The sequence below is a fragment of the Buteo buteo genome, chromosome 2 (assembly GCF_964188355.1).
Source record: "Buteo buteo chromosome 2, bButBut1.hap1.1, whole genome shotgun sequence".
In the NCBI taxonomy this organism is placed as follows: domain Eukaryota; kingdom Metazoa; phylum Chordata; class Aves; order Accipitriformes; family Accipitridae; genus Buteo; species Buteo buteo.
In genome coordinates this window covers 57699161-57723260 of record NC_134172.1, presented here as the reverse complement: position 1 = coordinate 57723260, position 24100 = coordinate 57699161, and the positions used below count along the sequence as shown (strand labels likewise).

General features: G+C 42.8%; 1 protein-coding gene across 1 annotated transcript; it reads right to left on the bottom strand.

The window, feature by feature from the left end:
• Positions 1–415: 415 nt before the first annotated feature.
• On the bottom strand, positions 416–23471 carry CRTAP (cartilage associated protein). The gene is made up of 7 exons (XM_075055922.1): positions 22935–23471; positions 19324–19473; positions 18539–18710; positions 16203–16331; positions 14485–14630; positions 11973–12056; positions 416–2208 (listed from the first exon to the last, which is right to left on the bottom strand). The coding sequence occupies exons 1-7, from the start codon at positions 23373–23375 to the stop codon at positions 2149–2151; spliced, it is 1182 nt and encodes a 393-aa protein (XP_074912023.1). The 5' UTR covers positions 23376–23471; the 3' UTR covers positions 416–2148.
• Positions 23472–24100: the final 629 nt, after the last annotated feature.

The following is a 24100-nucleotide window of genomic DNA, read 5'->3' as shown; positions in this document are numbered from 1 at the left end:
GACAGCACAGAAGAGCTAAGGCACCACAGAAACAAATAGCCGGACAATAGTTGGTGCTTGGCAGAGCTCCTAAGTCAGTTTGGTAAATGGTGACAAGAAAAAAGTAAACTAAAAGTGTTGTAAAACAAAGGCAAGGTAGGTGGATACATCAACCTCCAACCAGCTCCATGCCCTTTCTTTAACGGCGGGATTTCTGGATTCACAAGCTAGAGGATCAAAGACGATGTTATTTGGGCATATGATCTTAACATCAACGGCCGAGTTCCTGAGAAGGAAATCTGGATTTGTCCTATGCAGGTTAGAAAGCAGAAGGACAAGAGAGGCCTTCAGAGCAGTAACCTCTCCCTTGAGCATACAGACACCTCTGGCAAGAAACAACTAACTGGAGAAGCTACCCCAGCTGCGTATTATATTACATGTATTTCATGGGGAAGTAAGTGATGGTTTACAATCAACTGCTTGTAAGTTTTAAAAGCAAAGTTAAATTCTTACATAAAATTACAATACATGGAGTGCTAATACTGTGTGGAACAAAAAGCGCAAGGAAATCTGATACACCCTCTATATGTCCAAGACATACAGCAAGCCAGATTCTGGTCTCGTTATCACAAGTGGAGCTGGGTAAACCTCCTAAAGTTAAAAGGCTCTTGATAGATTTGCATTCTGAGAATAAAATGGTCTGCCCATTGGCTTCAGCGCATTAGTTGCGATTTATATTAAAGAAGCTAAAAAACCCAATCTGATCTTCCAAACATCTTTCACACACAACTTTAACATTTAAAAATGTTTTATTGCTGTCACAGGCTGGAGGACATTTGAACCTGATCCTGTGGATTCCCCTTCTTATTCTCTGTAGACGCTCAATAGTGTAAGGCCATACTTCTAATAGCATACACAAGCCATGGCAGCAACCAACTCAGCAAGGTAGTGTAGACCGTGTTTTGCCTATTCAAAAACCTAAAGCAGATTTTGGTTTTGCAATTCACTTCCATTCAGCTGAACTAGGGTTCAGTCCTAAAAGCACTGAATGCTCTTGTCTCCCCTTGATGCAAGCGGGATGAAACCACTTGCAGGACTTGATCCTTAAAAACAAAAGAGGAAAGCAAAGGATGAAATCCTTGATCCTCCCGTGAGGTCAATGGCATTTCTGCTCTTCAGTAGTCTTGTGCACTAATTCACTACTCCTCTCTAATGCAGTATTTTTTGGGCCTTCAAAGTACTTCTGTATTGGATTCTGCCATATATTTAATAAAAATGTCAGGAATTCACATGCAAATATTTTTCATGATTCCACTTAAAATCGCCTCAGTGTCCAAGCACTTGCTTTTGGATGAAAACTATGCAGATAGTCCCGCCAGACTGAAAACAAACCCAAGCAAATCGTTTTCCACAGAAAAGAACACTAAATACATCAATCATCATTATTTTATACAAGATTGGCCCCATCTCACACAGGAACCACACGTTGTTTCAAGAGTAAGAATTGGTAGGAAGAAGGAATTATTTACTATTCAGTTCTAAGTGACCTCAGTTTCACATCATGGAATTTAATTTAGTTTTTTAAGAAAGATCAACGCTGCTTACAGAATTCTTGAAGCAATTTTTACAAGATCACTAGTTGTGCTTTGCTGATCATCTTACTTAAATGTATCTTTAACATCTTTCAGGTACACTGGGATTCAGTATCACTTTATTCATCATCACAGAAAAAGACATATATAAATAGTACAATACATAGCTCAGAAAGTCTAGAGGAACTATTATGTCTTCTGTGGTTCATAATCTCACAAAAGTTCTTTAGAATGTAGCTGTACTGTTATAACTTAGAACAGCACTGAAATGAGGAACCTTAGTGTTAGCCCAGAAAATACAAGTAGTCTGTTTTTTTATGTTGGTGTAAAGGAAATAAAGCTCAAGAGGGAAATCCATATGCACCAATTTTTTAAATGCACAGTGAAAAGCCATGCTCACGGAAGAGTCAGTGCAGCATGGAAGTGATCTTTCAGGAGCTGATCTTGTGACATAAGGTGGAGCTTAAAGGAGCAGCTTTGAGGTATATCTAACTGGAACTACAAGTGACCAAAAACAATAGTAAGGAGCAATGGTGAGTCTTCACTTTTATAAAATACTTCGTGGTGATTTCACTCATCAGGATTCCTTCTTTTCCTCCACTTCTAACAGCTCATCAAGGAATTCCACAACTTCACCCTAGAAAGGATTAAATTTAACAGAAACAAGTTAACCCTGTACTGCAAAATCAGTAGAAAATTTTAACTATTTTAATCAAAACATAAACTGTCATAAAAGGTGCCTAAATATTTTGTAACACCCTTCATACAGAAGCTAGCACAACAAGCCTATAAAATGCAAGTATATGACCCATACAGGGGTAGCACAAGTACTTGCAGTGACATACAGACCTTACAGGAAGGAAACGTTACACTTCACAGTAAACCTCTTGTAAGTTTTCAGGTATTTAAATAGACAATGAAATCCTCAAACTTAGAAAATAGAGGCAAAAATGTTTAAAGCATTTAATTAGGAAATTGTTAAAATACCATAAAACATTAAAGAATTTTAGAAAGCTTCAAAAGTCAAAGTGTTTTGTAGAACCATAACTTTGACTTTGCATCTGTCTGCTCTAACCATTTATGTCCCCCGTGACACCCTTAAACACACACCTCCATTTTCAACCACAGATCTTCACATGCCATGCTTCAGTGTGCAAAAATGTAAAGAACCAGAGACACCAGAATGTTTTCCGTACTGGAAACGAATACGTTGGGTTTAGATTCAGACCAGAAAATACTGTATTTACAAGCTCCACTCTGCTAATACAGGGTACCAACACAACATAACAATCTAACTTTATTTAAACTACTCCTAACAGAGTTATAAGTCATACACCATAGTCAAATGTCTTCCTGCAGTCAAGCCTGAGCACTTTGGGATGATAAAGCCCCACCGGTTGGAATTTACTGCCTTGTCAACCAAGCTACAGTAACTGAGCTAAAACCTGTGGTAATCACTTTCAGCCCAAGGTTAACACCTTCAGTAGTGAAAAGCAAGGAGCTAACAGTGAACATGCAGCAGCATCTCAGACTATTGAAAACTGACTGTAGCAGCCCATCTGCTGGCACCCTCAGAAATACTAATATTTTCCAGTTTGCCTTCCATGCACAGTTCAGAAACAACACTGCCTGAGATGGGAGGCCCCGTGGGAATGCCTGTGCATATTTTCACTGTTTGATACAACTCAAAATACTGAGCTGGAAGAGAGATGTGGATGCTCAATGTTACATTTCCAACCTTTTATTCTAATAACTACAACGTTCTGCTGAACTGTTTTAACTGGTTTTTTTTAAAACTTTCCTGTCCTTCCTTTCTTGACATAAACCTCTGTTCTAAAAAGGTCTTAAGATGTCATTTAGTTTTTTTCCAAAACAAATCATCACTTTCTGATAGGAAAATACTCTGCTGGAAAATCTGATCAGCTCTTACTCTCACATTTAAAATAATGAGAATTTATAACAGTTATTTTGAAAGCAAGTCATCCTTGCTTGGATGCTTATTCTCCCTCTTCCCTTCACCCCCATTCCAAGTCTTTGTGAACTGTATTAGGCTTCTGAGTCTGCTCAATGAAGACTGCAAACAGTATTTTACAATCCTAACTAAGTTTTAAGCACATTTTTATCTAGAAAGGTATTCCTTAGGAAGACAGCACCTTCCAGACACACGCAGTTTGAGACTCAAAACTTTACTGTTTTCTATTCTGGAGAGGAAAGGGCATTAAAACCTCTGTCAGTGAAAATAATAAAAGGAAATAGGGATTTTTTGTCTATTTTTAATACAACAACTGTATTATGGATATGGTGATTAAAAATATTAACATCACATTTTTCAGAAGTGTGATTAGCAAGGAGAGAAATAACAAGAACGAAGCAAACAAAAATAAAAGCGAGAGGAAAGCTGGCTGAAATAACTGCTGCTCTTGTTCCCTGCTTCACAGTTCCATCTCAAAAGACTGCGAAGTTTTTGCAACTATGAAGTGGTTTTAGCAAGTCCTGAAGGATGGCAATTTATTTAGCTTTGAATTTGTTCAAAACATCTAAGTATCCAATTCAATAAAAACACAAGAACAAATGCCAGCACTTTCATATTCCCTACTTGTCTTCCTGGTTGCAGGAAATCTGGCAACTGGAAAACAGGAATTTGGCATTTCTGCATGTTTTTCTTTGTTAGAAGTATTTTGATTGCCTAAGGAGCCCAATCGTGGGAGGAACTCAATACCACTTCATAAATGCACACGAAGAAAATAACTACTAGGTCCAACAGTCACTCTGCGAGCAGCTGAAAGATACAGAAACGGAGGCACAGAGGACTTCAGGTCAAGTTTTATAGCACAATCCTAAAACTGCAGGCACAAGCATTTGGGTGCCTCTTGAAGGACTACAGACAGGCAGGTCCCATTAACTCTGAACAAAGTTAGGAGACTGGGATTACAGGTGTCCACTATAGGGGTCCCAGATCTAATTCAGACTGATTCTTTTTACACCTCAAGATCATAGTTTAATGAAAGAATAACAGATATCAAAAAGGATTTCCCTCCTTGGTCTACCTGCAAAGACAATCCTCAAAAGGTAAGAGTCTGAGAGGTAGGGTGAAAGGCATAAACATCTGACTGGATGACCCAGAATTAAGTATAAGGAAGAGATGGGGATTTCAATATTGTACCTTTAGTAACTCTACTACATGGGAACTTAATTCATAGTATTGTCACGCTCATCACCAAGATAGGATATTTCAGAAGACACAGAAGATCCAGACAGAATTCAGGATTTTTAATTCTGGTTATGTTTTCAAATCCAGAAACACATAAGAAGCCCAAGTTTTAAATGGAAAAGGATATTAAAAGCAGCAGTATTTGAAACAAATTTGACTGAAAACTGAAATCTCCAGTGCCTAAAATTGACCTCTAAAGGAAAGTATGACAGAAGCTGTTGTGGTCTAATGAGAAGTACTGGGGATCAAGAGAGGTTGAAATATGGCAAAAATATAAAAATAGTTGCTGAAGCAATATATATGCAGAAAATAATGCTGTAATGCAACTGAATAATTGCCTAGATGTTGGTTATTTTTGAAAAGGCAAAAACTCCAGATTACAGTTAAAGACAAACAAAACCCGTAGTTAAAATATTGTTGCTTGTGCATTCACAGTCAGAATGTAAAACATTTGCAAGTTGTCCATAGTGTGGTTGGCAGCCAAATGAAAAGGTTACAACGCTACATCAGAAGAGCTGATCACATTGTCACACTAGCAGCTATGACCAGATTGATCACTGTCCTTGCCCCATTAGCACTCACTTGACACAGCATCAGGCAGTTTGCATGACTGAAGTCAGCAAATATTTCACAGGTGCTCATTCCAGGGAAAAAGCCGCCTGCCCACTGATATCTAATAACTTCATGCTGGCCTGCAGATCTGGATTCTGAAAAGATTCTCTCATATGATTTAAGCATTCAGTGTGACAGAGTTCCTCCTGTTATCTGGTATGCTCTTTGGCTCCTACCTACCTTAATAGGAAGGACATAAAATTTTACATGCAAAGTCAGCTGCAAACCCGTAATTCTTTGTGCTGCCAGCTACTTGGGGGGACAACAGCCACCCAGCTCTAAGGCAGGTGACATAAACATGCTGCTCAGCCACAGTGCTGATGTAAATCAGAGTTGAGCAACATATGGCCCAAAGCCTGACATAGCTGTCTGGCTGGTAGCTAGCAAATCAGTATGTGAAGTCTGACTAAGCTCTGGGAAGAGAAGGGTTTGCTGCCAGACCAGTACATGTCTGATAGCTAGGCAGCCAACAACTGGAAAGTACGCACATGTGGACTGGTTGGTCAGCTGCAGTGAAGCACGTCCTCGTTAGCAAGTTTGCCCTCAGTCCACAGTCATTGCCTGTGGGTTTGCACTGGAGGGCAGGTATGCGCAGCAGGTATGACCTCCCTCCCTATGCTACCAACCTCTTCCCTCTCCCAGTGCAGGGACAGTCAGCGGAAAGTGGGAGTGATGGAGCAAGGATGTATGGGAAAAGATGGGACAGGTATAGACTGAAATACGGGAGGCACAATATCAAACAGCAGAAGGGGAACACTCCTGGGCTGGTACAAGTGGTAGGAAGAATCAGAGGAGCTGATCTGATCAACTGGAGCCTCTAATTATCTGCCAGATATGCAAATTGAGCACCCTTGGCTTAGGTTAACAACTGAACAGAGGCACAAACAGAAAGAACAAGTTTTATACCACAATAAGTCATTCAAGAAGGCTTTACAGAGCATACGTGTGTAGGTGAATTATAATAAAAAATAATTTTAAAACAGAGTTCTTGATCAATTCTGAATAAGCTAACCCAGGCTAGTCAGATTGGTGCACTATTATAAGCGAAGCCAGAGCATTTGAAAAAATAAGTCCTAAAAAGGAGAAAAATGCAGAACTCCTCACTTCTTATACCACAAGCTGAGTGTCCAAGACCAAGGTACACATTGGGCCAGGGATTGTTGCTGGCCCTTCCTTATGCAATATTAAGTGCTGCATTCACACTTTCAAATCACAACCTTTTAGAAGAAACATCTGTACTTTGCAGACTCCTAGCCAGCTATTAAAATAAACAACAAAGAGGAAAAGTTACCAGTACATGTCTCAGTTATGGCCCACTGGAGTCTGATGGTCCAGCACCAACTTTTCTTTCAACAGCAGCAGTTAAAAATAGTAGCAAGCAGTGACAGTTGTACTGCTCACTGACAGACCCCAATGCTTTGCCGTTGGTTGCAAAGACTAAGCATTGCCTTCTGTGTAGCAAATATTAATCATTCATGGGGCCTTGCCTCCACCTACAATCTGTTCTGTCCTTTCTTAGTGTGGACTGGAAAAGTTCTGGAAAAAAATAAGCTTTCTTGCAGTAACCCATACTTTCCATGCAGATCTGCTGATGGCCTTTTCTATAGGGATTCCATATGCACTGCAGTGGGATAGCCTATTCTTCAGGGAAGTAACAGAAAATATTAAAATAATAGTCTTCTAGAATGGATTAAGATCTACAGAAAAATATTATTATAGACATGCTTTCATGCATGATTATCAGTGAATGAATAAGAAACAGTCGTTATCCTAACTCATCCAACAAAGAGACAATACACAGAGCGAGAAGAATTGGCTGGATCTTTGTTTCCTTATAATATATGACCTAGATGGAAAATATTCATCCCACAAAATGTCCCCCGGCTGTCCTTCACAGCAAAAATTCAGATTTTGCTGAAGTTCAAAGATCTTAATGACTGGAAACTTGAGTTCAACAGTGAGAGTAACAGATCTGATTCCCTTACGTGTTGGGTGTAGGTGGCAAGGTTGTGGTAGTGGGAAGGGTTGCAGGGATGGCCTCTGTGAGGAGAAGTCAGGGCTGCTCTGTAACTAATGAATAATTGTCCTGTAACTGCCCCAGTAACTAATTTGAGTAACTAATGGAAGTAGTGACAAAGAGTAAGGTTATGAAAAACAGCAGATTTTGTTCAGGGATGAATAACCATCTCGCAAGAGTGAAGACAAAGGTTGGATATGGATGACTGTGGAGGATACATGCTCCCTGGGCCTGATAAAGCCTGCAAGTGCACACCACAGCTCACTGGCCAGTGATATTTGGGGGGGGGGTGTGTGTGACACATTATTTTGGGATAACAGTAAGACATGTGTCAATGGGGAGCTCAGCCTGAAAGGTTTATTCAGCCTTCGACCAAGAAAAAGCTCCTTGATCTAACCTTCAGTTAAAACACGAGAGTTCACTGTAACCACCTCAAAGCCCTCCCAGATCCTCCACGAACAGTACAGACCAGGCTGGACATTCCTCACATTCTAGCAGGGGAAAAAAAATCCCTCAATTCTTTGTGCAGAAAAATTACTTGGCCCTTAACTTGTTTATTTTTCAGATACTTAGTCCACAGTGTGACCCACTGTCACATGCTTTTAGTTTTTTTTCCCCCCAGTATTAAAAGAGCTTAGTTGTTCTTTACATTTATGTTAACTACTTTCTCAAATATTTTTTCATTTCTTTTTTAATGATATATTCTGAACATGTAAATGTTCTCTTCCCATATACTATGGGAGATTGCAGTACACTGCAGTTATTACAGCAGTATTTTACAGCAATCCAGTAAATATGCTTTCCTCTTAACATTTTTATAATGCCTATAAAACACGAGTCAACCCAGTTTCAGAGTAACTTCAACATTGCTTCTAGTGGCTTTGTTTCTGAGCTCTGCTTACACCCTCTTGCCTGCTTTATACTGCACACAGAAGCTAAAGAAAACCTCGGCAGGTAAAAATTCCTCCTAATGGCAGTACCCGCAACTTGAAGACATCCTGCCATTTAAGCCCAACCATGCTTGCAGCTTCCCATGGTAGGTGGTTTAAATGGCAGGAGGAACACTTTTGACCAAGATACACATCCAACAGTAAAGAAGCAAGAGGGGAAAGCAGGAAGCTGCTGGAAAGCCAGCCACATGGGCAGCATCTCCACTAGGAAATGAGGATGAAAAAAATCTCCTTTTCTTTTTTGTTTAAAGAAGCGTATGTTGAACAGGGACCAAAACAATACCAATTAGCTGCCAACTCTCTCTGAAACAGCTGTCACCAGCTCTTCTCAGTGTAGCCATGCTGTTGCAGCTGTGTTGGTCCGAGGTTGCTGGCAGGGCAGGGTTTACAGGTCTGCAGTTACAACTTGCCTTTACAAGTGTACTTGTATAAATCACTTGAACATATGCAAAAAGTTAATAAAGCTGAAAATACGTTCTTAGCAATTCCTGAACAGAAAAATAGGCTGAATTCAGATTATTATTTGCTATCAGTAGTCCACTGGGCCCTCGTGCTTTGATGCTATTCCGTATGTTCTCTTTCCACCGGTCACGTAAGTTCAACACTTCGCATCACTCTTAGGAATGGAGCATTTGAATTTCAGCTACTATACAAACAAACACACACGTTATATACGAACAAAAAGAACAAGATGCCAAAAAAGTGGGACAAAGCTGCCAACAGTTTTCCACCTACTGATTAAGTGCTGAAAGAAAAATCACATTACAAGATCATCCCATTGTGGTTCCTATGTAATTTAGAACAGCTAAGTAGCTATCCCTGAAAAATAATTCCTCAAGAACACTGATTTTATGGGCCAGAAACATGTCTCATACAATTAGTGTAGAGCTGAAGTTATATCTACACTAGCTGAGTATCTGGCTCTTAATGGCATTTCAGTTTGCTATTTAAATCTGTGCAATACTAGTTGTACCTATTAGAGACTCTATGCATTACATATCTGAACAGAAATCACAAAGCTTGACTATGCGTGGTGGCTAACTAAGATGACAACACTGTAATGTTCTTTTAACTTCACTGTGGAAAACGGTAAGGATATTTAATAATAATTACTTTTAAGAAAATGTAATTTATAGCTAGTTGGCGCTAATATTCTCTGTCACCTCTACTGTGTTAAATGTTTGAACTAGAGTTTTTAATTTCCTTGTGGAAAAACATTAATAAAGTAACATGAACAGGACAGTATTTCTTGTAGTGACATATGCAAAAATCATTACTGCATGTTCCAGCCTCTGCAATTACTGCAATGTATTATTGGAAGAAGCCACATGTTCTCACTCGCTTTGCTAATGGGATTTAAAAAGACACATGGATGATCTGGGATACAGGAGTACTGAGAAGTCTGAATAAAGTGAGATTCTCCACTTGGGAATAATGACATATTCGCATAGGAAGAGATCCTTTTGCCACATCAATCCTTTTGCTTCCTTCAAGGAAAGAGAATTATTTTTTTCTGCAGATTATTTTATGGGCTTGTTGGCCCATAAGCAACTTCACGGACAGCAAACATGGGCCACAGAAACTCACAAAAGGTATGGCCTATGGCCTGAGAAGCACATGGTTTAAATGAAGTGCACTAAAAAGACAGCTTGCCTCCATCCTTAACAATTTTTAATAAAGCTTTTACTATAACACCTTATCTGGGTTTTTCATCAGTTTTCAGCATTCCTGTGGAATAAACTTTTCTATCTGTGCCAGGAGAAATATTAAAAAAAAAATTCCACTTGCACTATGAGGCCCTGCCCATACAGCAGAAACTGCAAGGTAGTGATTTTACCTTTGTGCTATTCCTGCTCTGTCTGGACTCCCTGGAAGGCTCCTACAGCCAAAGACAAGTTCTGGTAGCCAGGGATTTATGAGTTCACTACCAAAAGCTTGAGCCAAGCCAGAGGCATGGACAGCCTCCATCCCTCCCAGGTTCTTCAGCCCTAAGAAGAGAGGGCACAGAAGCCCTTCAGCTTGTCCCCGGGAGAGAAGAATGGTAACTTTCCTAATATGATCAGAGTGTGGGGTAGGAATAGGCATGACCAGGCCCAGTAATTTTGGTTGTTTAACCCAAACATATAATCCAGTGTAACACGACTTCCTTGTCACTTCCCCAAAAGTTTAATTGATGTTTCCACTGTACTTCCCTCCTGCAGATGGCAAGGTCATTTATAATTGCACTGGTGAAACAGGCTACAGGAATGAATGCCAGCAAATGAATGCTTGTTTATTCCATACACAGTGCTTGAGGGTGAAGACAGTTTCTATAATCCCTTCTTGTAACAACACATGGGGAAAGCCCTCACAATGAACTGCTTCTCCCCTTCCTTAATTACTCATCCCTGTGTTTTGAAGCAGCAGGTATGAAAGAAAGAAAAAATGACAAATTAAGTTTATGCCTAACATGAGAAAACATTATGGGCAAAGCATAAACGAACAAAGGAATATAAAAAAGTGCTCAAGTATTTCACACCCTGATGAAAATGCATACAGACCAGTCCTCATCTAAGCTTAACATTAAAACAAGCTTATTCAACTGTCTTTCACAAAGTTTTATCACAATGGAAACTCTTCCTAAAGTCTGGTAACCTTGCAATGGAATTTTACGTATGGAGTTGTTTTCAGGTCACTAGCATACCGAAGGCAGCACAGACATGTTATTACTTCTCCACTATAAAATATTCTCTCTCCCTATGTGCTGGCTAACATAAAAATTGCAAAGGTGATTTCATCTTTTAACATAAAACATTTTCTCTTTTCTCTACTAAAAAAGACCTCAGCAGTGCTCATAACAAGTCACTGCTCCATGCCATAATTGAACACAGCTCTTTGCCAATGCCAGCAGCGAACTATTCCATCATTTGAAGATTTCTTTAAACATTTAAATGAAAGGTTCCGAAAACAAAGCAAAACAAAAGGCAATCCAAAGCCTCCATGATTTATACTTTAATTTCAGCTGCGGGAGACAAAGAAAAGCCCTTTCAACAATTTAACTGCTTTTCTTGCACAAAAAATCCACTTTACATATTTCCAGTCTAATAGTAGTCATTTTATGTTATTTGGCCATGAATTCCAACCATTTAAGAAGCAAGACTGGGTGACCAAAATGTTACTGTGCAGAAGAAAATAACAGATAACAAGACTTCCTTTTGACAAAAATTACAATTTAGGTGGTTACTTCTCGACAAAATTATAAGGAACTTTAAATCTAATTGAAACAACATTTCAGAAAAAAAGCACAGAAAAACGTTGGGCTTAAATATACATATACTACTTCTCTGCCCCCTGGTGTTACAGCTTGCAAAGTGGATTTTCTTTTTCTGTGGGCTCAGTGCATTATATTTACCTTTGTGTTAATACTGTCCATATTTTTCTAAAAGGTACGTGATGTTCTTTGGGTTTGTTTCTTATATTCCATTTAGCAAAGAAAAATTTGTGATAAATTGGTCATGGTTACAAGAAGATTTTTCCATGCTACCTAAATCCTGGAATTCCATCTATGCCTCACCTTCACTTTAATGTGATTGCTGATTTTTTGACCACAATTTCCTTTCTAGAAAACTCACCTCATCATCATCCATCAGATGTTCCTTTGCGAATTCATACATTTCCAACTGGAGTGTGGTTATGTTGTGGTATCGAACTGCCTCCTATCAAAAACCAAAATTTCTATGTTACTTTAGGGTGGCAAGACAGGGGAGCGTCATCCTGTATCACCTCAAACTATTCCAGTGAAGTTAGACCCAGACTTAGTAGAACGTAGATCCTGGGGGGGGTTATAATGTTTGAGAAAGTAAACAGCAGAGCAGCAAGCAGCATATCCAATGTCTCCTGTGGATCTTTCTAAGTGCAGGGTCCATCAGTGTGAGAAGAACAAAGCACTCTCCTCATTCTCATGTTTCAAAGCACTGGCGAGTCTGAGAGCAAGGAATGAGACTGCCAGAGCTAAGCAGCAGCCTGTGCCTGCATTCCAGCAGGCTTTGGACACCAGAAAGCCTCTGTCTCCCTGTGAGCTGGCGTATGGTGGCAGGCAGTTCTGGGAAAAACAGATGCTAAGCTATTTTGCATGAAAATGACTCACCATCCCAGCCTGCGTCTGGGCTAGGGAAATTCTGTATAGTCACCCACCTGTCCCTCCTTGCTTCCCCAGCTGTTTGCCTGGACAGCACAGCTTAGCTCAGTCACCTACTCTCCTATTTGTGAATACCAACAGTAATCTACTTTGATTATCCCATTTAACTCTTTTTGGGGAGGAACACAGGAGAGTTCCTCTTTCACAAGACCATCTAAAGCTTAGTGCCACTGCCAAATGCTGCTGTCACCCCATTACCACTTTGTGAAAATAAACCAGAGGCACTATGGTTTTCATGGCAAGTGATTAGGACAGCCAGCAACTTCTATTCATAGTTACACAGATCAAAGTACAAGAAAATACAGCTGTGTGCATTTAGTATTATATATTTAAAAATTAAATTATCTGTAGTCCCCAGCTCCTGAGAAGTTACCAATGAAACATTCAGAGTTAATGTGCAGGGCCCTTGCTCTGTCCTTTCTGCACAGGTATGCCAAATCTGTCTGCGGTTTGCAGTTTTATACTGTTGTTACCCCTCACCCACCCCACCATCAAACATTGTCTCCGATACAGCTATAAAGCGCAGTTCTGTTCCCAAAAGCAGTGACAAAGGAGTGGTCCCTTTTCCCCGTGAGCTCAGACTCGCTGCTGCTGCCTGAAAGAACCAAATTTTTGCTGTCTTCTGTCCCAGTTGGCCCTGCAGGGCATGCCTGGGTTTCCAGTGCGCGGGTAAGGTATGTTGCACTTAACTCAACAGCTGTCCACAAATAAAAAACCACTTAATTCAAATGGAGTGGTATTTTTGACTTGAACTGGCTGGCCTAAGAGGAAGGAAACTGTAATTATCAAATCAGTGCAACCTGTAAGGTGCATACATGAACTCCTCTGCAGTGCTGCTACAGATAAGCCAGTCACCTAAGCACCACACTGATGTACCAAGTTTATCACAGCATTAAGAATCAAGGGCTTTTGGGCCAGTACAGCTCTCTGTGACTGAGGTGTCTGAAGAAGCAACATGGAAAGGGCAACTGGAATGTTACCCTGCGGGATGCCCGCTGTTGCTTCAGCTAGGTTAACTTAAATGACTCTTCCACAGGGAAGTCATGCCCTACGAGAAAGACAAGGCACTAAACTTCATTTGCGGAACACGTATTGCTAATGACCAGCTACTTGTACAGCACATACCACTGATGCCTAAGGCGACACTCAGGTATCACAAAGAAGTTAATTCAGTTGCATGGCATAAATCCTGGTAACAAGAAATGACAAGTTTGATTGACAGAGTCCAGGCTACAGCAGTCCAGAAACACAGCAAAGATGCTTTTATATGTCAAATTTCCTTGGATGCGGAAATTTAAGAACAGCATAGAAACCCATTTTTAAAATAATTTTTCAAAGCCACACACATCATTGCTGGATGGACTGATGTTTACTGTGGGTTCTTTGCAGCAAGTATTCTAACTGAGATAATTAGAAACAATATAGTCCTGAGCCTTTTTGCATCCTCATCTACCCAGCTATGTTCTAAATGGAGTAAGTGCAAAGTGAGTTTAGCTGGGGTTATCGTATCCGGACACATTCCAATGCCCACAGAACCTGAGATAACAAGCAGGTAGGCAACTACATGTTGGGAAATAATAAGTGATCGACAAAAGCCCGAATGTTACTGGGGTGATCCTTTCATGAAGAGATTTCAGGGGCCAACTGCTTTATTTATTGAGGTAGATAAAGATGTAAATATGCATAAGTGGCAGACAAGTACCAGCATGAATCTACTTGCCATCATATCATATTATATCCTATTGTAGCATATATAGTGACATTCACTATCGACATTACAGAGTACCTGTACATCTCTATGTACAACTTTCTAGATGGTTTTAATAAAACAGTATGTGTTTAACTCCAGAACCAAAAGATAACCCCCATCTTCCCAACCTCTGACCCACTGAGTTTCAGGGAAATACCTGAATGTGTCTAGAAGGCATTTTAAGTAATTCACCTACCGATCTGGGCTGAAAATCCTCTTCTTTAAGTCCCCATTTGTCTTTGTGGTACTGGTAATAGACCATGTTCTGTTTCATTACTTCATCTTTCTGGTCAAACAGAAGGTAACTAGCAGCACAAGAAGCTGCATTCTTCATGTCATTCACTAATTAATAAACACACACACACAAAAAATCCAGATAAGGCAAATGAACAAATTCCTACTATTACCTAAGCTCTGAAAAACTCAGATGGAAACCGAACTTTTCTACCTCCCCACCAGCTACGCAGAAAAAAATTGCTTCCCAGAAAGAATATGCTATTTTTGTGTTCTGAAACAGGTAAGGCCATGATTCAAAAATGGGGACTCACCTCTGATGGTTTTCTATGAAAATTCTAGCCAAACGTCCCTCCCAGGTATCCCAGTATCAGTGAGGTATCAGCCCACAGCTTGGTGATCCCCACTGGGGCACTTATTAAAAAACCAAATAAACAAATTAAAAAAAAAACACATTTCTTTGTACTAGAATTGACAAAGAGGGAAGAGTCAATGTGTAAAATGTGTAGTCAAGTAACATAAGCAAAAGTCATTAATGCCTTGATACTACATGGCTGGATGTGTCTTCCCTTTATGTTGGAGCCTGCAGGAGTAGCTATAAGGGCTACATCTGTTCTTTACAGTGCAAGCAGCTCCTCAAGAAACCACAAAATTCACTGAATGATTTACCCATCAAATATGTAATCACTGAGCACCAGAATAGTACAACTTCTGTTAAGCGGTCCCCTCTTTCTTCAAAAGCCATTTAGCCCCATGGACCCCATTCTAACAGGATTATAGGAATCCACTAGGAAAAAGCAAATGGTATGAAATACTCTATAAGTTTATCTGTGGAAGAAATTCTGAATAATAAATTGAAAACTGAGTATTTATTCAATAGAATAAGTGGTGTTACATTAAATGTGTTGCCTTAAAGTCACAAGCTTTCTTCTCTCTAACTGAATGAGTTAGAAGTCTAAGAAAAAAATTCTTGTTAGAGCTATGCACATTCAGATGCCTAACAACCATGTGGGCCTGACAGCCTAACCATCACGGCTTCTTGGAACACACCATGTTTTCTGATGCACAGATGTACGAAATGGATCTGTGTCATTGCATGTGTTTCAATGGATAGGAAGTGGCTGACAGTGTTTACCCTAACATGAGTTACTTCAGAAAGGCAGAAGAATTGGTGTATCATTTAAATATCCAAAATACATACGATGAACATTGATCATTTATATGACACTCTGAAGGGTATAAGCAACTTGTGCTGGCAGCAGGTGTCATAAAAAGAACGAAGGGCAGCAATGGATCACTTCACACTGAGGCTGTAACTGCCTCATTTTCCTAACACCCAAGTGGAGGCCAGTCACAACCATGCATAACTTAAACCAGTGGGGTCTGCCCTGGACAAAATCCAGCCCTTATAGAACTTATGTTCAGCAATTTATTTTGTCATGGATAATTTTATGAGCACGGGCTCTATACGTAACATTTACCTCCCATGCCTGTTAACTACAGTTATACAGGGAGAAAGACACCAGGCAGCTCACACGTTCTGCCCCAGAACAGGTTAAAATGCAGATTCTGGAGGCTACTATTTACATTCTAAAGCATTATAACTGGAGGAGAAGGTTATGAATGGAAACTGTCCCACATGATCCCAATGTTACTGAAGCACATTAAATGACTACTTACATTTATAATATGCAAACTGCAAGTAATGGTACATGGTGGCCACAAATTTCTCAACAACAAAGCCTCCTATAATGGGTGTCAGATTACTCTCACACTGCACTTTGCATGCAAGGACTTCAATATAATGATCTAGAATGGAAGAAAAAAAAACAACACAGGATATGGATAGCATACAGTGAATTGTTATAAGCCCTCCCGTTAGCTACCCATTAAAGTTTGGACTTATAATGCTCTCCTGGGTCCTGTGCATCTGCATCTTGCTGCTTGGAAGCACTGAGCATCTACAACTCCATCTGAAGTATATACCAATGCTGGTCTCCAGCCTTTCTGCAAAAATCAATGCGGTCTGGACTTAAATGCATCAAAGCTGCAATTCCAGAGAACTAAGCAGTTAGGTTTCACTGACACCTACAGGCAGTCTGTAGTCGTAGGTTTTATATAGTGTTAGGGAGTCTCACATTATTTCCTATCTGTGAACCTAATAGTGCTGGTTTGTTTTTTTTTTTAATTTTGAGAGCCTTTGTAATTTCATTAAATTATTGCATGAATAAGGTCCACATGCTGCTGAGTACAACTTCGTCACAGAGAAATACAGCAGGTGATTGCAAAATAAACCTCCAGAGATGGCTGCATTTTGTGCCTGCAGTTTGGACGTTCTAAAATAGAAGGCAGACATGAATACATCACTTGCTGCAGAACAACTATCAGCCAGAAACGTTTAAGTTCACAAGCTTACCCAGCCTACAAAAGCTTGCTGCAATGGGATAGGATGAGAGGTGATCTTATCTTCAAGAAAATACATTCCAAGAAAACCTTCCGTCAAAGAATTACAAGTGTTTTCAGGATATAGTACATTCGACACCGCCACCAAACAGAAACATTTTAAAGCCCTAGTTTCCCTGTTAGCCACATTTGGCAGGTGAAAGCAAGTTATCAAAGCTTGTGCAGAAAGTCTCCGACCAAGGCAAAAGAATGACAAAGGCCCCTTCTCCTGTTTTCACCTCTGACAGCTCCCAACATGAAGAATGCTGAAGCTAACTAAAAATGATTGGCCAAACGGAATTACCAGACCCATCTTTTACAGGAGCAGTGGAGTCTCCAGACAAAGCAGTGTTCAATTCCAGCCAGCACTTAAAGCCAGAGACACAAGTTCCTCTGAAGCAATCCCACGCAATGAGGACAGCTGGCTTCCAAACATAACTCGTAGCTCACGGATAAATACATAACCAATGCAATCATCAAATGCTTCTGGTCAACATTTCTTGCTACATCTACTTTCTGCAGTAAAAACCTCAGAGGCAGAATATATCTCCCTGGAGCAAGATCAAAGTTCACCCCAAGCAGTGCAAATTTCCATTTTCTGACCTCAGGAACAAAATATTTGAAATGCAGGCACGTGGCCATGATGCCGTCAGGCAATACCTCCTACCTTTCCTTCTCACCACTGCTGCTGGAAATTGTCCTTTCCTTCCAAGGAGGAAGAGGAAGGACGACAGCAAGTGCCAGTCACAGCTAAGCATGGACACTGAGCTCTTTACAGTGGCTTGGGGGTTGTCCTGATGTCAGGGCTCTGACCCGCTGGGGAAGAAAGCCCATGTTTCTTCCTTTACCGCCTGTGATGTGACCTTCTCTCCTCACCTGCTCTCCTAGACACCTAGCTGCTTTGCCCAAGAGTAAAGCAAGGCTTCAGGAGTAGCCTGCAATGGCTAGTCCATGTCAGCTGTACTGGTGGATACCAGTTACCCACTGGGAGAAACTGTGGAGCTGCTCTTGTACTTGACATTTATGCATCAATGTTTTTTACCGGTTTCCCCTTGTCAATGCATCATATGGCTTTAGGACAAGAAGCTGGGCTGGTTTTCCTTCTGGGAACTTGGAAATTCTGTTGCATTTTTCATGGTTTTAAGTTGGTTGAGAAAACGCGCAGGCATTCCCTACACAAGTATCATCAACAATGCTGAGCCCAGAGCACTGCAGAAATGACTTGTTTCCTTCGCTACCAAAAAGCATAGGAAATGCTTATGCGCCATTTTGACAAGCATCAAAAGAGGTGGCATCCCTCTTCCTTTGCAAAGCAAAGGATATTTTGTAAGCTAAACACTAAAGAAAAAGAAATCTTATCTGCTAGTCAAACTCTACTGTAGGAAAGATGAAAAATAGGCAAGAGAAACTTGTCGTATTTATAAGAGAGGAGGTACAGATCACCAGACATAGATAAACCATAAAGCACATTTTGAAGACAGGCTAACTGCTGAGCCTCAAAGGTGTCCAAACTAATACAGAAATGATGGTCAAGAGACCAAAATGCGCTTTTGGGACACCTTTCCTACGCTCACCTGCAATGGAAAGATAGAAGTCTTTAAAATCTTTGATCTCTCGGGAGCCTTCACAGGCTGCCGTACAGTCATCGTAGGCTTTGAAGAAATCAGGAAGAGCCAGTTCCATGTCCGAGATGGATGTTCCCCAATTGTCACCATTGTATGCTCTCACAGCCCTGACAAAGAGATTCTGAAAAATTGGCAAGAATGAAAACCAACAGTGACTGCCCTGTGGAAAGCTGCGTGTGAACTCAAATACAGTAAATGACATCTCTGCATTTCGGGGTTACTATATAAGCTGTTATCCAATTAATGTGAGGGCAACAAATACAGATGGCTAATAGATTTTACCAGATTAGAAAGCAGAGTAGATTATTCCATTTCAGATCAACAGAAAAACCTGCTGGACAGAAATAATACTGTGAGTCTAAAGCACAGGTTTTGATAGTGATTTTCAATGGAACCTTAACAGCAAGCATCCGAGTTATTTTACATTGTGCTGCTACAGCACTCGCACATTTGAGTAACTTGATGCACCTGCTTAGCTCCATTAGTTATCTGCACGTAGTAGCTTTCAGGTATGTTGCTGTCTATGATTTACTGTGACTCACTGATGGACCAGTGCAAAAAAGCACAAGAGGTGAGAATTACTGAATGCTTCAAGAAGAGATGATTGAGGAAGACAGCAAGAGGGAAAGGAGAGTAAGAACTGAGAACATGTAAGCAAATGAGATCCTTGAATCCCACACATCAAGAGAAGCAATGGAACACTTCCACAAGACCAGACTGAATAAAGAGCATACCTCATAAGGCTTTGTCTCCAAGTCTTTAATGTGCTCCTCAGCATCAGGTATGCTCTTATAGTAGGCCATATTTCTTTGCATCATTTCATCATCTGGATGCTTCAGAAGAAATGTGTGAGCTGCTGCAATAGCTTTTGGAAGATTATTAGCCTAAACAGGGATGGGGAGAAGAGGAAGGGGGGAAGAAAGGTTAATTGGAAAAAAACAGTTCAAAGTTTCCCAGTTTTTGTCAATGAACTTTCCCACAGCCTCTACATTCCCAAACTTAACTTCTACTGAAACCACAGTCTCAGCAGATACAAGGGTACAGTAAAACCGATAGAATTCTTTACTCTTAGCTGCATCACTGTGAACATTTTTTTTTTTATTTTAAAAGTCTGTTATTGTTGCAGATAGCATAGATGATGACCGTAAGTCAAAAAGATTACTTTTTCCTTTCCCCCTCCCCTGTTCATAAAGCTGATAAGGCACAAGATTATCCTGTTGCTCCTGTGTGGGATTAACCTCACAGAAATTACTGATGCTCATCTACGGCTACTGGTCACTTACCATGTTTATGTGGTGTTTATGTTGTTTATTTGCCTAGCAGCACAGCAGACAATATTACAGTAATATATCATCCTGATAGTGTTACAAAGTTGGAGCAAACAGCAGGGACTTGCTTCATAATCGTGTCCTAATGTACTATGTTATTTTCTGTACCCTTTTTTAAACTAACTTCAAACCGCATTAGAGATACTCTGTGAAGTACGTATTCCTCACTTACCACTGCATGTGCCAAACACATACATACTTCTGGGTGCATGCATTTATACTTTTTATTTTTTATGTGTATATATATATGTTTTTATAAGCTATAGTGTATAGATTTACATATTTAGGAAGAGTGAGAGAGAAAGTAAAAGTCTTTCAAGTATTTCTGAAATGTTAAAACCTTTCCCCTTGTAAGCCAAGATCCACAGCAACCCGTTCAGCGTACCGGTGTGCAGGCGATAGAGCTCCACCTCACATCTGAAATAGCTTATGGAAGTGTAGGTATGAAACTATAAGCAAGAATCACAAGCATGTATGCACATGCCCTCTTCTGTTTGCATCCATAGAACGTACCCTTTCATTTCAGAAAGAAACCTGAGAGTCAACTACACCAAAGGAGGACTTCAGTCCTAACACGAGCTCTTGCTGCAGTGCTGCTCTAAGTGTCCCGGCGCTGGAACTCTGCCAGCTGCCCTTCCTGGCTGTCCCAAAACTATGCGCTTCCAGTCAGCCCAGATGGTGCCAAGCACAAAGGGAGATCTCAGCTGCACTTTCGTCAAATGCCTGGTTTCTTTTCTGCTTTATGCTTAAATCCTGTTTGTCGGTAGGCTGACAGGTCTCTCATTTTTGCTTAGTTCAGAATTCATGCTGGGTTTCAATTTTCACCACTTAAAAAGAAAAAAAAAAAAAAAAGTTTTTGTAGAAACGTGTTGCTGAGCAAACTCACTGGCTACGAGAAAGCTCCCTCCAGAGGAGCAAGCAGCAGCACAGAAACATCTACTCCCAGGATCTAACACGTGGCAAAATTTCACTGTGGAACCCACCTGAATAAACACCTGGTCACTCTAAAAAATGACATAAAGGCTTTCCCTCTGCCTTCTTCCTACGCTATAAATGCCGTTGGCGGGGTGGGGCGGTGGGCGAAGTGACATTCCTTTCTTCAGAAAACCCCCAGCCAGGAAAAAGTCCTTTGTACACAGTACTTGTTTGTAGCTCTAGACACTAAAGGCAAACCTGCCAAACTGCACCACACAAACCTCCTGCAAATGTGATTGAAAAAGTTTAATGGGAAAGGGAGAAGTTCCTCAAATTTCCCTCCCACATTCCTCCCTGCCAGTTACTTAACAGTATCAGAAACAGTAAGCAGAAATGATTTTTGCTGTGATCCATACATGGCAAACTTTGTACGTACCCCAAAGGGGGAATCAATAGTTAGAGTAAGAAACACAAGGAATGGAAACATTTCTGGTGATGTCATTTTGGTATCCCTATGTGGCTTGGAGAATACAAGGAGAGCCTGCCCATGCTTATTCAAAAGAAAAGTCCACTGTTTGATACCTTCTGTTCTGTGCGTGCAGAGGCTTTAATCTATAAAGTTAAGTTCTTCTGTACGGTCTTAGGGATGGCTTTAAATGCACAGAATTATGCCGGTGTGATGCTGTGTGTGGGGATACCTTTCCTGTTTTATGAGAACACATTTCCCTGCCTCTGTTTGTGTAATTTGGGAAAAGCACTGCATATTTTCATGAGAAAACAGCACTCCTGCAAATAAGGCACAGCAGCAGTTAAGATGTGCGTTTTCAAGCAGCAATCTCAAGAGCAATGCACAGGCATACAACCCTACATAACGGACACTGGGGTGTGTTGGGAGTGAATCCCGAAAAGAGAAAACAACCTGACCAAAGACTTCAGCTTGTTTTCTCCCCGCCCCAGACGTCCCATTTATTTGAAATGCAAGTAATCACAGTGTCTGAGGGACTGGCGCGAGGGATGGGCCTTGATTTAGAGAACAGAAGATGAAGATGAGAAGGAGAGAGAAAATCGTCCATTAGATCCTGGACAGAAGGATGACAAGAAGCTGGAAAAACAGGATGAAATCTGTTACAAGAGGTGTGTGTCTCCAGCCCTGGCTGACCCAAGAGCAAAAAGGAAATCCCATTCCAGGGCCAGCATCAGCGTCACACTTTAGCAGCCGATTTTTGCTTTATTTCTTCCCGCTAGCTCTAACAAAACTGGAGTTTCGCAGGCATCAGGCTAGCTGCGAGTCACAGCCTGGGGGCTGCTGTGCTTTAAAGACCTGCACCAGAAGACAGCAAGCGAGGAAGACGGACAGGCTGAGGGAGGGGAAGCAGCAAAGAGTGCTTGCAGTAGCGGAGTGGTAAAATGAAGGGTCTGGAAAAGGTTTCAGAGAAGGTCAGAAGCAAGCAAGGCGGATGGAAAGATGACAGGGACAGGGGTAGGAATGACACACATACAGGACAAGGAGGCAGGGTGCAGCAGCTGGGCGTCTGGGAAGAACTTGAAGAGGCCAATGTAGGGGACGTGCTGGATGAGTTGTGGCAAAACTGGAGAAGAGCAAGCTGGCCGGTGCCAGGTGGGCAAGACAAGGTACACTGGTCCCACTGTGGGTTACACGAGGTGGGTGGGAGGAAGGGGCAGAAAGACTTGCCGGGGAGAAGAGGATGAAGTGCAGGCAGGGCAGCCCGGGAGGGCAGGGACTGGGAGGCCCGACCATGAGACACAGAGGGCAGGCTGACGACAATTGGCAGCTCAACTGGTGTGGAAGAGGCGATGGGGAATGGGGCTATGGCCCAGAGTGACCTGCTCCGAGAGTCAGGCGAGAGGTCAGCACGATGAGAGGCTTTTCCAGCTCTGGGCATCAGGCGCACGAGGTACCTGCCTCCATAGAGACTGTGCAGGGACACGCCACGCTGTCCCCCTCCACCGTGATACCCACAGGCATGCTCGGCTTGGTGTGGGTTGGCTCGGCTCAGCCCGGCGAGGCCAGGAGGGAGCAGAGGCAGGGCCGAGAGATGGGACGGGACGGAAAGGAATAGGGAGGAAGGGCCGGGCCTCACCTTGAAGTAGGCGAACTGCAGGTACTTGTAGGGCTCGCGGCGCTGGAAGTCCTCGAGCAGGTCGCGGCCGGGCTGGGCCTGCCGGAAGGCGGGCAGCCCCTGCTTGCAGCGCCGCAGACACTGGGCCCGCCGCAGCACCCCGGCCAGGAGGCGCAGCTCGGCCAGCGCTCCCCCGGCGGCGGGGGCGGCGGCGGGGGGGTGGCCGGCAAAGCTGCAGTTGCGGTGGCAGAAGGCCTCGCTGTCGCGCAGCAGGCGGTAGAGCCGCATACTGACCTCCAGGTAGTTGACGCTCTCGGGCCAGTTTTCGGTGCTGTACTGGTCCAGGCCGTAGCGGTAGGCGGACTCGAGCGGCATGAGCTCGTCCCGCGGGAAGCTACGGAAGCTGTACCGCTCGTACTGCGCCCCCGCCGCAGCCAGCAGCGCCGCCAGAACCAGCCACATGGCTGCGCCTCCGGCTGCCGGCCGCACACCAGGTCAGCGACGGCGAGGGGAGGGACGAGATCGGGAGCAGTGTCGGGGCCGGGAGGGTGAGTGGGCGGGGGAAGTCGGTCCGGCCCCGGGCCGGGGAGGGTGTGCGCCGGCGTGAAGGCAAGCGGGTGGTGGGGAAAGCGGGGCCGGGGCGGGGCGGGGGGCCCAAGAGCGGCGCTGAGGCCCGTGCTGGCGGGGGCCGGTGTGGCGCCACACTACCCCCGGGGTGTCTGCAGGAAGAGCTAAGCAGGGGCGGCCCCGGTTACCACCGGGAAGGGAGACCGCTAAGCAGGGGAGACCCCTAAGCAGGGGCGGCGGCCCCGGTTACCACCGGGAAGGGAGACCGCCTTTTTCTTTTCCCTCTGCCCCTCCCCGGGGAGGGGTGGGGGTGGCTTCCCCCCTCCTCTCTTGCCCGGGATTTCCTCGTCCTCCCTCTCCAGCCTCCTGGCGCACCATGGGGAAATGGGCCGCAGGGCTGGAAAAGGGCGGAGGGCCATCTCCTCTGCCCCCGCCTTTGGGTCCTGTCCCGCCAGCGTCGCGCTCTGCGGCGTCGGCGCCTCGGGTGCCGGCCTGCAGCCTGGGAGATGCCTCTTCCACCTCCTTGGGGCGGGTGGAGGCGTGCGAGGCCTTTCTGCCCAGCCAAGGTGGCGGCGGGCAGGGGCTGGGGGGGGCTCCCTTCGTCCCCTCGGAGGAGCTGG

Excerpts from the sequence above, each read along its gene's own strand:
- CRTAP (XM_075055922.1), bottom strand. The coding sequence starts at position 23,375 with ATGTGGCTGGTTCTGGCGGCGCTGCTGGCTGCGGCGGGGGCGCAGTAC. Across the intron at positions 16,332-18,538 it reads CTTCTATCTTTCCATTGCAG|ATCATTATATTGAAGTCCTT; the intron begins GTGAGCGTAGGA and ends CTTCCATTCTAG. Across the intron at positions 2,209-11,972 it reads ATCTGATGGATGATGATGAG|GGTGAAGTTGTGGAATTCCT; the intron begins GTGAGTTTTCTA and ends AATCCTTTCTAG.